Source organism: Crinia signifera, chromosome 1, assembly GCF_055691185.1.
Source record: "Crinia signifera chromosome 1, ASM5569118v1, whole genome shotgun sequence".
Lineage (NCBI taxonomy): Eukaryota > Metazoa > Chordata > Amphibia > Anura > Myobatrachidae > Crinia > Crinia signifera.
Window position 1 is genome coordinate 449,740,235 of NC_139217.1, and position 14,636 is coordinate 449,754,870.

A 14,636-nucleotide genomic window follows, 5' to 3' on the forward strand; every position below is an offset into this window, starting at 1 on the left:
TGGCCTTTTATTAATTATAATGACTTGTAATGATTTCCTTTTATATAGGAAATATAATCTTTTTTATACAACTTTTTTAAAATTTGAATTTATATAACAAATGTGACCGATTCTTGGCATTTTTAGCGGGTATTTTAAGGGTTAACGCTCTGCAGAGAAGACCTTACACACTTAAGTGAAAGATGACCAAAGAGAAATTACTTTTACTATTTAGGAAACTATCACGGTGAGCTGGAATGAATCGGAGACAATGTTCAACTGGAATTGGACTTCTGATTTTCCTTTGAATTGCGCGTCCCACTCTGTAAGAATCCAGTGCTACGTCTATGTAGAATACTACGACGGAAGAATAGAACCGAGCGAATGGAGCGCCATTAAAACCGTAAATGGTAAATGGAACAAATTGCATATATATGTACAGTATGGATGAGTCCGAAAGTAGAGCAGATCCTCCATTTTTCCTTAAGATAAATACAACTTGTCGCCCGGATGCATTTCCTGTGCACCAAACAATTCCTATTTTCTGTCCCTTTGACCTCTGGGTTTGTTCAAAAGACAACAATGAAACCCAGAAGTCGGTGTCCTACCAAAAAGTAGTGTGTGTTATGTTGTAGGAGAAATCAAAGTATACTGCCCCCATTTCTGCATCTGTTATCAGATTGGATATTGGGGGTTATTAAGACCCGACTGCACAGCTGCTAATTTTTAGAGCACTGCTCTAAATTTTAGGTAATCTGTGCCCAGCCAGAGTGAAGTCTGTAAACAGGGCATTCAAGGCTGTGATAAGCCAATCCCGAGGCAATAATAGCCCAGCCAGCAAATTTGCAGCATTGTGATCAGGTCTGAATAACCCCTATCTCCATTAAAGTACGATATGTGGTCATTGTAGTAACAGTTAGTAATGACTACAGCTGTGCACCAACTAGGGGATATGGGACGTGACTGCTAGTAATGACTACAGCTGTGCACCAGCTAGGTGATATGGGACATGTGACAATTAGTAATGACTACAGCTTTGCACCAACTAGGTGATATGGGACATGTGACTGCTAGTAATGACTACAGCTGTGCACCAACTAGGTGATATGGGACATGTGACTGCTAGTAATGACTACAGCTGTGCACCAACTAGGTGATATGGGACATGTGACTGCTAGTAATGACTACAGCTGTGCACCATCTAGGTGATCTGGGTCATGTGACAGTTAGTAATGACTACAGCTGTGCACCATCTAGGTGATCTGGGTCATGTGACAGTTAGTAATGACTACAGCTGTGCACCAACTAGGTGATATGGGACATGTGACTGCTAGTAATGACTACAGCTGTGCACCAGCTAGGTGATCTGGGTCATGTGACAGTTAGTAATGACTACAGCTGTGCACCAACTAGGTGATATGGGACATGTGACTGCTAGTAATGACTACAGCTGTGCACCAGCTAGGTCTGGGGTAGCCAACCCTAGTCCTCAAGAGCTACCATCAGTGCATGTTTTGCAGGTCTCCTCACAGAATCACAAGTGAGCTAATTAGCTCCATCTGTGTATCTTTTAAAATGTGTCAGTGATTGAGTGCAGCTGTGCAGCAGCTAGGTTGTCTGGAAAATGTGCACTGTTGGTAGCTCTCGAGGGCTAGGGTTGGCTACCACTGAGCTAGGTGATCTGGGACATGTGACCGTTAGTAATGACTACAGCTGTGCACCAGCTATGTGATCTGGGACATGTGACAGTTAGTAATGACTACAGCTGTGCACCAGCTAGGTGATCTGGGACATGTGACAGTTAGTGATGATTACAGCTGTGCACCAGCTAGGTGATATGGGACATGTGACAGTTAGTAATGACTACAGCTGTGCACCAGCTAGGTGATCTGGGACATGTGACAGTTAGTAATGACTACAGCTGTGCACCAGCACATACTTTTATAGGCACATCCCCTTCCTGCCCCTACATTGAGTTCCACAAAAGTGACACAGCTCTGGTTATATTTACTACTTCTCTGTATAATGACATACGCTGGAGTTGGGGAAGAACAGAAGAAGCTGTAACGACGATGGACTCAATGTGTGCCCTTATTTGGCACTACAGTAGTGTTAGCAATGATTGCTTTGGAGACTGTTCGTGATCAACTATTTGTTCCCCCCCCCCCCCCCCCCACAGGCAGCAGCACCACTGAGAACTATATGTTCCCCGAAGATCAAGTTGTCCTCGTTGGCTCCAACATGAGTTTATGCTGTAAATTGGTGGACGGAAGCAGCGTAAAGGCCATTAGTTTCATTTCTGATGATTATCCACTGGTTGACCTTGGGAGCAGCACCAGCCGCGGCATTCAGCTGGTGGGGTTGAACAAGTCAGAACCCAGTGGTGACAATATAGTCTGTGCCTCCTCTGAGTATGACTATGCCGCCGGGACCGTGGTGTTTGTTGGATGTGAGTATCTTTAATGAGTATCGTTTTCATCTATGCGGGCAGGATTCATTTCTCATAGAAGGGGGTGTTGTTGTAAAATGATGTATTGCATATTTACCACAAAGCGGCGTGGTAAATTATGGATGTTTTCCCATTGTTGGAAAGGACAGGGGCTGCAAAAGGCAACGCAAAGAATAGGAGAATTAGAGTCGGAATCCAATAGCAAACACATTACCACCAGGGACATCTCCATTGAACTTTTAAGTTTCATTGATAGTGGCTGATTGGACTCTCCTGTGATTGCATTTAGGGCAGGGGTGTCCAAACTTTTTGCGACGAGGGCCAGATTTGGTGAAGTGTAAATGTGTGGGGGCCGACCATTCAGCCTGACATTCTTTGAATCATTATTGACATCAGAATGGTCATCCAATCTGCCCCCATTCACTTTATGTCCCACAGCCTGCCCATTCACTGTATTTCCCCCAGCCTGCCACCATTCACTGTATGTCCCCAAGCCTGCCCCTCCTTCACTGTATGTCCCCCACTCTGCACCCATTCACTGTATGTCCCCCAGCCTGCCCCTATTCACTGTATGTCACCCAGCCTGCCCCTCCTCCACTGTATGTCCCCCAGCCTGCCCCTATTCACTGTATGTCCCCCAGCCTGCCCCTCCTTCACTGTATGTCCCCCATTCACTGTATGTTCCCCACTCTGCACCCATTCACTCTGTCCCCCTTCTCTTGATGTCCATCAATGCCTCCATTCATTGTATGTCCCAAGCCTGACCCTCCTTCACTGTATGACCCCCCATTCACTATGCACCCAACTCTGCCCCCATTCACTGTATGTCCCCCAGCCTGCCCCTGCTCCCCCTTCTCTGAATGGCCATCACTGCCTCCATTCACTGTATTTCCCCCACTCTGCCCCCTCCCTTCTCTGTATGTTTCCCAGCCCCTTGTGTGAGCCAGAGGAAGGAGAGGCAAAGCAGGAACTGCAAGGACAGGAGATGCTTGGGCTTCCACTGCTGCTGCCCTCCTCCGCTCTGCATGTTACGGGAGCAAGCTTCCCCCTTGCTGCCCCCCTCCCCAAACACTGCTGTCACTGATTGTGGAGTAGGGTGATCTACGATTGCAGCAGCAGGATGCCAAACACATCTGACTGTGATGGCCGGTACCTCATCACTGCAGCAGACAGCAAGGTAAATGTGCGCTCGCCAGGGCCCCACCTTTAGTGTCCTGTGCTGTGCTTCCCACATCTGATGCTCTTCCCACTTCCAGCTGGAGGCTGCGGGCCACTTGAAATGACAGCACGGGCCGCAATTGGCCCCCGGGCCTGACTTTGGACATGCCTGATTTAGGGGTTCTATACAACAAAAAGAGAATAAAATAATGTAGGTATGCAGTGTGCAATGCTGGGGCCGATCAACCAATTCTCAGCTGCCCGGTCCATCAATACCTGAGCCGACCAATGTTCACAAACTAGTCCGATAGGGAGTGCAATACAGTGCTAGTCAGTCCTTTTTAATTGATAGTTAGTAATAAAAATATAGTTTGCCGTAATCTTGGATAGTTCTAGTGACCCCTGCTGGACATTGGTAGAATTAGTAACAGAGGGGAACATCTATTTAGATAAACTCGGCTGTGACTGTGTCAGTCATGCTCTTTTATGACGGTGATGGCGATGAAGGGTGTTTTTGATGATTGTTCTATATGTAATTTGCTATTATCTCAGTAAATAAATGTTGGTTAAAAAAATAACTTTTATTTGCATTTTACTACAAATCCTCTTTGTTTAATCCTATGTAGACCCTCCGGATAAACCGCAGGACTTTAACTGTGAAGCGCGTAATCTCCTTACAATCAATTGTACTTGTAAAGTGGGAAGAGCGACTGGATTGTTTGGCGATAAGCGCGGGACAAAATACACCTTACATGAACGGTAATTCTGGCTAAAGTGGATTCGTTGCTACCGCCAACTTCTTCACTGGCTCACTTCTCCACTTTATTCACTGCTTGATACATCAACCCGATGGTCTTTCAAAATCTATTTTACTATATGTTGATAGTGTGAAGTCGGGAGACAGTGAGTGTCTGTTTACTTAATGGGCCTACACACAGGGAGATGTGCTGAGCTTATTCAGTGCTACTAGATTGCTAAGAACGCTCAGCACCCAGCGATGAGAACACTTGTCCCTGATTGATATCCAGCATAGTGGATATTAATCGCCAAACCATAACTACATGCGGGGTCACGCATCGCTATGGCCCCTACACTAGTGAGATTGCTTAGAAAATGCCTCTAAATCTCTGTGTTGACCCCAATAGGCCGTGAAGAGAGATCCTGTACCAGCCAATCAACTGCCACGTTACAGGCTAGGTTTAAAAATTGACAGGAGCTGTCTGTCTCCACTTTATTTTCTCCAAGGCTTACTTGCCAGACCCCTTGGGACGCACAAAGTGATGTTTTCAGGGTAATTTGTTCTCCTGTTTTGTGTTATGGCAGTAATGTATTGCACAGGTGCTGGACCTCACCTAGCTTTACATGCTGATACAAGAACCAATTAAAAGAATGAAGACAAAAAAAAAAAAAACAACCAGTGAATAGTTTTGGGGCAACAATCACAACGTATACTCCTGTCATAATTAGGATGCTGCATAAGATTGCACTGTTGTATTCATCACAAGAATGTGTATTTCAGCATCTCCGGAACAAATGTGTCATGTACGGCGAATGACGTGGACCAAAATGAATACGTCTGTATCTACGATGTGAAGAACAGCCAGGACCTACATGATTTTGTGCTCATTGCTACAAATCCATTGGGAACTTCAGATGCCTCTCTGTCTATGAAAGTCACGGAGAGGAGTAAGTACAGATATGAACATAAGATATGTTTCAGTCTATTGGTACTGTGGTATCATCTCCACCTAGGGCAATCTTCTGCTCATCCGTTATGCCTTCAGTTTTGAAGTGGGCGGAGATAGAATATGGAGAAAAAACTTTTAGCCAATTAGATCATCAGAATGTTAACAGCAGCACAGAGTGTTTCATTTAATGTGGTCACTGCAGGGTGCTTTAAATGCACAGATTAGTAGTATGATGTTACCTTAAAACATTTTGCTGGATGGTTGTAGAATCAAACCTTCCTCTATGTGACACAAAAATAATATATCCAATTTATAATGTGTATGGAAAGCAACTGAAATATGTGGGATTTTGAGTTATTGGAGCAAAGAACGAGTTCACAGGTAGATGATTGTTAAAGAGCCGCATGCAGTATGTTCTACAAGAGGAGTACGGTAGCAGCGATCCTCAAATTCTGTTCAGTTACTACCAGTATGTATATTAAAACAGGTGGATCTAAAATGCAGCCCACTGTGTCCACCTGACATAGTTACAGAGTTTCCCATGCAGTACAGTGGCCATTGTTTGTATTCTCTTCCCCATAAACCTTGTATATTGTGACAGTTCTTTATTGACGTGGGAGTGGCTTAAACGTGAAAAGGCTGTGATTTCTTCAGTATGTTACTGAATTTACTGTGTTCTTCATCTTTCCTCCTTTTGTTTTGCCTATACAGTTCATCCACCGCCCATTGAAGGCCTCAGTTTCCACGACCTCAGTCCTACTAAAGTTTCCATCTCCTGGGTTTTGCCTGGACAATATACCTCGGTGAAGCTGTTATGTGAAATTCAAATCAAGAGAATCCACGGTGGAACAGAGACGGTAAAAGCAGATTCTCCTTCCCATCCACATGTAATCACTGTGTGATTGACCAAATGTGCTACAATATCCAGATATGTCCGTTATATACGGTACTCGTGCAATAAATGAACAAAAAGCGTTATTTCAATTGAAAACAATGTTGCAAGCAGAGCGGGGGCTGCAGCAAAATTTAAATGGGGGAGCCACACCCACTGTCAGCGAGTCCCGGTCGGCAAATTGTGGCAGTTGGTGTGGTTCCTCTATTTAAAGTTTGAATTGTGCTGCAGCTACATCTCTGCAACTGCCAGGCCAGTAGTTGGCCGGAGCTGACGTCACATATCGATAATCGGACGCTGTGCTAATTCGCACAGCAGCGCTCAGCTACGGCCAGGAATTAATTAGCCATCGATGATCCAGTATTATGTGTGTAAGTCACGCAGTAAGTATTTAAGGTGAGCAATTCTCTTGTTCTGTTTCCTTTTCACAGCGTAATACAACCGTGGACGGAATGAAGGATAATCGCTACTACTATGAGGTAGATAACTTGCATCCATACCAGATCTATGACTTTTGTGTTCGCTGCTCGTCATACGATCATTTCTGGAAGTGGAGCGATTGCAGAAGTGAGATGAGGCACACGACTTTACAAGCAGGTATGTAAAGTAATAGCTGAAAGGGGGGGAAACCTGTGTTATTGTCTCTCGTGCACAAAGGCGTCATAGTATTATAGTGCCAGAGCTGGATTAGGAACCTTTGGTGGTGTAGTCAACATACTGGTTTCGCTCCTCTTAGCTTAGCTTTGCTTTATAATAAAAAACATGAAAATGGATTATAGTAAATTATTATAAAATTATTTTTACTTCACAGCCCCTTCAAAGCTGGATATCTGGGCAGAAGTTCTACAGAGCCCAGCAGGACGTGTAATAATGGTCTATTGGAAGGTATGTGGTTAAAGCATCACTGTGGTTATTTTATGTCCTCTACAGTTTCCCAGAATACAGTAGCGGCGGTCTCGCTAAAGGGGTATCCACTTGTGCTATCGCAGATAGACAGGAATTTTATTCACACACACACACCACCAGCAGCACCACGTCCCTTTAACCTGGAATGGGAGATTTAGGGGGGTACTCAATCCCAGCTGAAATATTCACCACGCGAAAAAAACAGTTGAGATTTGCCTTTTCGGTGTTCAATCACCGGCATTTTTGCTGATGCCATTTGAGTTTATTTTTTGAGCCAATCAGGATGGGCGAAAACATCTGCAAATTCGCCAAAATATCTGAATTCGTGGCAATTTCACCAATACACGTGGTTTTCGACAATTCTGGATTTTCGCCCATTTGAAAAATCAGCACTGGGATTGAATAGGTGAATCAAATTAGCCCAAAATTTCAGGGTGATAATGGATGTTTTTTCGCCGGGCTTAAATTTCAGCCGGGATTAAATATCCCCCTTAATCTTTTGCCTAATCTAACTACAGGAATTCCCAACTCAGTCATACGGCTCTGCTCCCCATTAACACATCGGGCCTGATTCAGAACCGACATCGGACAGGGGGCTGGTGCAGGTGAATGCGGGTGGCTGACGTCAGCGTCCGCCCCATATTCGACGATCAGCGGCGGAAATTAAAGTCAGTCTAGACTGACTTATTACTAAAGGGGAGAGATATCATTAATTGGGCTGTGAGTATACGCAGCCTAGCGAGTAGGTCTGAATTATGCCCATTGCCTGTTCCATAGAAGGGGTCATACACTTCTGCTCTCCCTCCTGGATCGCGCTCACAGGGCCAGAGTCTAATATTCCTCAACTATGGAATTCTCATGTAACAGAACTTATTCTAGTGTTTCTAAGACCGGCAGTCCTAAATGTCCCTCAATGTTTCTTTAAAGTGTGTTTATAATATTTTTGGCTAAAAATATTTATTTTTCTATTTTTAAAGCATTTACCAGTTAAATCGGCGAAAGGAGTAATCACATTCTATGAGGTTACGTGGAGGCCTCTCAGCAGCGATGGGGAATATCAGCATTCCCAGCTGTCCCCAGACCTCAACAGGACTTGGATAAATCTTGCTGGCAGCGATACCGGGGATTATGAAATTAGTGTACGAGCTATCAATACCGCTGGATCATCGCCACCTTCGCGGATAAATACCATGCAGATGCCAAGTGGTAAGTTGCTGTCCTGAGAGCATCCCTCTAACAGAGGATAAATCGAGTTCCCAGCTGTTTCTATGATGTCACACTGCTGGAGATTGGCTACTGGTCCAGTCCCTCCCTGCTGTCATTAAAGGGGGAATTTTTTTTTTTCTTTAATTTGTAAGATTTTGCAATTGCACTATTCTAGTGTATGGGATGGGGGTTGGTGTATTGGTTTTGGTATTGGTGTAAGTTCAAATCTATTTCCAAAGGGTAGCAACACAGTCGTTAGCATTGCTGTCACATTGGTTTGGGTTATTGGCTTTGATTATAAAAAGGTTTATATAAAGTTTCTAAAAATGAAGAGGTGATGTTACCCCTAGCAACCAATCACATGTGGTCTATCAGTTTCTTGGATGCAATAGAGAAATTATAGAATCTTTTTATTTTTAGAAGCTTTAGTAAATGTACCCCTTTATCGCTCCCTAAAACGCTACATTATCAATTTAAATATATATATATTTTTTTTAAGTACAAAGTAATATGTTCCCAGGCGTGTACAGAAGGAAGCTCGCCGACTCTCTCCCCCTTTCATCGAACGCCACATAGCACTTGGAAGGCGTGGTCAGAAAAAGCAATGGGAGGAGTCAGTTGGGACATTTAAATAACTAAAAAAGAGAGATGATTGTTAGAGCGGATTACTACACCCATGTATAGGAAATATCTGATCAGACCATGCTAGTGTATGCTGACATGGCAGCTATAATGATCTTTATAGCAAGCTGATGGTTAATTTAGTGTGAAATGTTCCCATTACCTTAAATTAAATAAGAGAAATAGGGGAAAAGATACAAACTAGGGAGTGAAGGCTTGTTACATCCGCCCATTGCCGACACGCTCATGGGATGGGAGCCAGTGATGTCACACATTGCCAGTGAATTGATAGGTTACATTCCAGCAATGACTGTCCGCTCCAAGCACGCTGAGGAGTCTAGAAGGTTGTGGTGACAACAACCACGCTTTTGCCATTGTTTCTGTGTTTACAACGATGACCCGTTTACCGTTCCTGTAGATGTGGAGCTTGAGAGGACTGTTGGAGAGGCCACGGGCCTTAACCTCACCTTGAGTCCAGGCAGAAATGTGACCTGTGGATTTGTTGTGAAGTGGATTCCGACCTTTCACCCACGACACTCTGACCTGATGTGGAAAAGATTTCCATCCAACGCGACGAAGGCTTCCATCGGCTCACGTAAGAAGGAATAAATGAATTGTGGGTTCTGCCAGCTGCGGCATAGGAACGGCTTCATGATGGGCATTTATCGGGTGACCGATAGCGAGGGGGCACCCTGCAGCCACCTCTGTATACAATGAGTGGTATAAATAGGCGGTCATTCTAATATACGGCTATTTACACATGCCATAATTACATAATGTTACACAGTCATTTAGTTCATCGCTTACTTATGCCTGAAGACATCACTAATTAGCTGTGTATTCGCTGGTAGGCCACTTATGACAAATGTATCAATATCTGTCTTCATAACCTAAAGCTAAAGGGATGTCCTGCTAAAGATTTATACAAGACTAGTAAAATACACCTTTCTTCTATTTGGGATGCGGTGAAAATCCCGACAGGGTCAAAATCCCAAATGGGTCATAATACCGACAAGGACAAAATCCCGACATTTAAAATCCCGACAAGGACAAAATCCCGACATTTAAAATCCCGACCTATAGAATCTACAGGTGAAATAGTCAACATGACTTTATGTCGACAGGTCGCAAAGTCGACATGCGTTTTTTCACAGTTTTTTGACCCGACCTGTGCCGACAGGTGGTATTTCATGCCCTGCCATCCACTAGGGCGTGGTGGGAGAATAACATAGTGTGCCCGAAGCATTACGAGGGGCTGTGGTTCACTCCAACTGTGTCCATGTCGACTGTGTCAACATTCGGGTAAAAAAACTGTGAAAAAACCCATGTCGACCTCGCGACCTGTCGACCGAAAGTCGTGTTGACTTTTTCACCTGTAGATTCTATATGTCGGTATTTTGACCCTGTCGGGATTTCAAATGTCGGGATTTTGTCCTTGTCGGTATTATGACCCATTTGAGATTTTGACCGTCGGGATTTCATACCGAATCCTTCTATTTGTATCCTGTGCTCTGGCTCTAGAGCAGCCTTATTTTTTTACTTTTGTACCAAAACTATTGCTAAGGTAAGTTACAGTCAGGATCTGGTTGGTTGGTACTTTGGCGCAGATTTATCAACGAGTGATGGTCTTGTTATCACTCATTGCGAATGATAAATGGGGCACCAGCCAAACAAATGACAGTTAGGAGCTGTTTCGCTGGAGAACCATTTATCATTTGTAACGAATAATACCAAAAATGTCACTCGGGGGCAGATTTTACAAGCTCGTGAAGTGATAAAGTGTCTGTTTGTTTTTTATCACCGGCCACTCAGCTCCTAACTGTAAAGTTACAGGCTTGGTTTGAAAAATGACAGTTATGAGCTGATTGGCAGTTGATAGAAAAACAGGCACTTTATCACTTCACTGGGCTTAATAAATCTACCCCTTCATTGAATAATCTGTTACTTTATCAACATCCACTTTCTCTGTCTCCATGGCTTAGTAAATACTATGGACCCCTGCGTAGAAAACCAGCTGACAAGATGTGATATGTCATCGGCAATGACTGTCATGCTCATATGTCCTTTTTTCATTTCATTCTCAGATTATTTCCAGGCTGGCATCCGATACAATATATCGCAGTACGGCTGTAAAGATTATCGGTACCAACTGCTGAGGAGGATGATTGTCTACATGCAGGAACTTAGTAAGTCTTTTTATAGAAGGCCCCTTCGGTCAGATGGGATCTGGCTGAGGTTTATCGTCTGCTGTGTCAGCGGTGTTAGGACTTGTTTCCTGTTCCTGCCGTTACATTCTGAGCATATCTCACCTGGGTGGTAAGAGCAGATCAGGACAATGGATCCTTACATCAGCCTCTGTTTCCATAGCCAAGCAGTCAGACCGCACCGCTGATAGAAGAAGTAAATGTGTACACAGAGTCCTTGTTGGATCATTCCATGCCTGCATCTGTTTTCTACCATCAGCAGAGTTATTGTTTAATAGCTGACACAGTGGGGTGAATTCAGTTCCAGGCGAATCCGTTAGCGCAGCCATATGAGCGCAATGATAGGCCGTGCTGTATGGCAGCGGATCCTGCACAAAATCCCTAACACTTTTGTGCGGCATTCGTCTGAGCCTAGTGTGTAGATGCCGGCTTATAAACACCGCGGCAGCGGCAATTCACACCCTTGGTCTGCCATTTTCCCCAGTGAAATCTGGTAATAAGGGGCATGTAAGCTCAGCTCACTTCGTGTACAGAAATTATTGAAGAAATCCGTTTAGTTGATACACTTCTGTACTTGCCTATGGTATATGTGTAACGGCAGAGTTTGGGACCCTCTGGTCTACACCATAGCAGCATTTCACTCCTCGGGTAGGTCTACAGATAGGTGGAGCATATGTAATCACATCAATGGAGGTGAGGGATACTGTCCGAACTCGGATGTTTTTTTTTTAAAGGGCTAATCCTTTGCCAGGCAAAACCGTGCCTCGTAAATTAAAAAAACTGTTAGATTATGGTAGAGAAAAAATAACTGGTAGAATATGAAGTGTTACCCATTCTGTTATGTTTCTGGCTGCTATGGCTGTAGTTTTCTGATTGACATGTGAAACCTCATATCATTCATATGCTTTACTGAAAAAAACACCCAGAAAAATGGTATAAACCATAGCAACTGCTTTTAATTACATGGGAAGTTTCTTACACCGTTTTTCATGTCAATTTTTTTTTTTTTGCGTGGACTCAGATTTAATAAAGGTTTTTTATTATTTCTCTCCCACAGCTCCTAAAGCGGCACCAAACTTCACCATCAAAGAGACCACGTCCAACTCCATATTGGTGAATTGGGACCCCATTGCCGAGGACGACCTCTGCGGATTCCTGCAGGGATATTTGGTCTATGTTGTGAAAAATCAAAACGATTCCTCCATTTCCAAAATCCTAGAACTGGGTAAACACTTTGTGCAAATGAAGTGAAGTTCTATTTATATAGAGAAGTATAAAGGTGCCCATACATGTACCAATTACCCGGTACTTTTTGTGCTAAAATAGCATTGCATCGCATGCACAATGCATGTACAACGATGCTATTTTAGCACAAAAAGTTCCGGGTAATTGGTACGTGTATGGGCACCTTAAACCGGCTTCTAGATAGGTCGCTATCCTTGGCAAAACAGCCGTTAGGTGCCAGACTCGATTTGTACGGTCACAATAAGCAGCACTACACACACTCAGATCTGCTGTATAAACCAGTTGGTCTGTCTTGTGGGTGTGTCCAAGGAGTTGTTGCGGTATTACTCATACACTCTGGTGGAGCATGGGCCTGGGGCAATATCTGGCTGGAAACCCTTGCAGCACTATTGGCGTAAAGTCACAGATTCGTCTTTGGCAAACGGCGTGCACACGGACACAGCTGCACCAACGATTGTCTATTATACTGTATACCTGACAGAAGTATTTCTTCACATGCTATGTATGCATTTCCCAAACTCTCTACATTTAAGCCTTCTTACAGTTATGGGTTTAAGGATATCCATGTTTGAGCACAGACCATTCAGTTAGCACCTCAGTCGTTTTGATTTAAGCATATGTGATAAGGCTTGGCTTTACTTAAAACATGGCCTGTAAGGTTACTTTGGGAAACATTGTTTTAAATTAAGAGAAAAAAAAAAACTAATTGTTGGCCTTTGCCTTGTTCATCTATTTATTAACTATAAATGAGCATCTAGTACTGTACACACAGTAATATGTATGCAAAGGTTAAATATCTCCCCTCTCCCTTCCTAAAATACAAGAGGGCTACACATATAGTGGTTTTGCCTATTTGCGAAGCTCATTTAGCAGACCGTTCTCAATTTGAGTATTTGCTATTACTGACCATTGTCTGTCTCTTGTGTGTACGCAGGTCGTCATCCCGAGAAGAAGATTAAAAACATCACTGACCCATCAGTCAGGTCATTAAAAATTGATGAGCTGCAGAGTGGAACAAGTTACGAATTGGGTCTACAAGCCTACACCAGAGGCGGAGAAGGCCCGATTAAAATTTCCCGCGCAGTGACCAAAGACAATGGTAAGTTCTTACTGCCGCCTTTTAAAATGACCCTTTACAAAAAAAAAAAATTATTTTTTTTGCAAAGGTTATTTTTAATCCTGCAAATTAAAATATATAAAAAAATTAATTGAACACACTTTTTTTTCAGCTATTGGCCTTATACTTGCCATCCTGATCCCAGTTGCAGTCGCCGTTGTTCTTGGAATTGTGGCAAGCACTATATGCTACCGGAAAAGAGAATGGTGAGTACAGATTAGGCAGTCTGCAGTGAGGCGGTGGTAGGTACCGGAGCTGGTGCCAATCCAGCATCACGGACTTCATGTCTTTTCCGTTGGATGAGGGTTCTAGCTCGTGTCGGCTGTAAAAAACATCTTTTGAATCTTAATGTACTCCTTGTCATCACCTGCCTATCTCTACTCACGTGTGGGCGATATTGCCGATGTCATTTGATGGAAATGTTAAAGGGTGACACAGGCGATTTGACATCCAATTTCTAGTAAGTCATTGTGCCATGAGGAATATTACTTATTACTTATTAAGCATGACGATTGTACATCTTAAGCCCTTTAGCCGAATCCGTAGGCAAGTAGGTTTACCAACGACCTCCACATTCACAGATGGGTCAAAGCCTTTTGGTTTGAAACTTGATAGATGCTTATCCAAATCTGGTTCTGGAACTCAGCTACTTATATGATAAACTAACATTATTTTGCTTTCTGTAGGATCAAAGAAACCTTTTATCCTGACATCCCAAATCCAGAAAACAGCAAAGCTCTGCAGTTCCAGAAGGATGTCTCAGAGGTAATCTCATCATTGCAGTGTGTCCCAGGAACGGTCACTGGTGACTCGGTGATATGCCGAGCAGGCGTACAGCTGGAGACAGTCAGGGGGAGGGGCTATTTCAAATATGTCTTTGGATTAGATTTTCGCTCATTAGCCTGCTAAGACTGGGTACACTCTAGGACAATTTGGTCCCAATTCCCCCAATTTTGATACAAGCTTGACCGATTGTATGTAAATTGGGCATGTTTTCGATCTGATCCGATGCCCATTCGCCCACTGGTTGTTTGGTCGTTTTGCAGATCCTACTTTCTGTAGTTAGGATTTGAAAATGACCCCTTCCCCTGGGTACAGATCGGAATTGGATCGGATGCAGATAGTGTTCTCCAACATATCCTGCGACCAATGTATGGTCGTCTCACAATCT

General features: G+C 43.6%; 1 protein-coding gene across 2 annotated transcripts in view; it reads left to right on the top strand.

The window, feature by feature from the left end:
• The window catches only part of LOC146020913 (leukemia inhibitory factor receptor-like), an 83,744-nt gene that overhangs the window by 58,702 nt on the left and 10,406 nt on the right, over positions 1 to 14,636 (top strand). For both annotated transcript variants that reach the window (XM_083154526.1, XM_083154536.1), the window contains 14 exons: positions 215 to 389; positions 2,159 to 2,428; positions 4,213 to 4,345; positions 5,106 to 5,272; positions 5,986 to 6,131; positions 6,598 to 6,763; positions 6,978 to 7,051; positions 8,050 to 8,278; positions 9,318 to 9,494; positions 10,984 to 11,085; positions 12,161 to 12,328; positions 13,283 to 13,447; positions 13,578 to 13,671; positions 14,152 to 14,230. In XM_083154526.1, the coding sequence (XP_083010652.1) occupies positions 215 to 389; positions 2,159 to 2,428; positions 4,213 to 4,345; positions 5,106 to 5,272; positions 5,986 to 6,131; positions 6,598 to 6,763; positions 6,978 to 7,051; positions 8,050 to 8,278; positions 9,318 to 9,494; positions 10,984 to 11,085; positions 12,161 to 12,328; positions 13,283 to 13,447; positions 13,578 to 13,671; positions 14,152 to 14,230 (2,145 nt within the window). The remainder of the gene's footprint in view (positions 1 to 214; positions 390 to 2,158; positions 2,429 to 4,212; positions 4,346 to 5,105; positions 5,273 to 5,985; positions 6,132 to 6,597; positions 6,764 to 6,977; positions 7,052 to 8,049; positions 8,279 to 9,317; positions 9,495 to 10,983; positions 11,086 to 12,160; positions 12,329 to 13,282; positions 13,448 to 13,577; positions 13,672 to 14,151; positions 14,231 to 14,636) is intronic.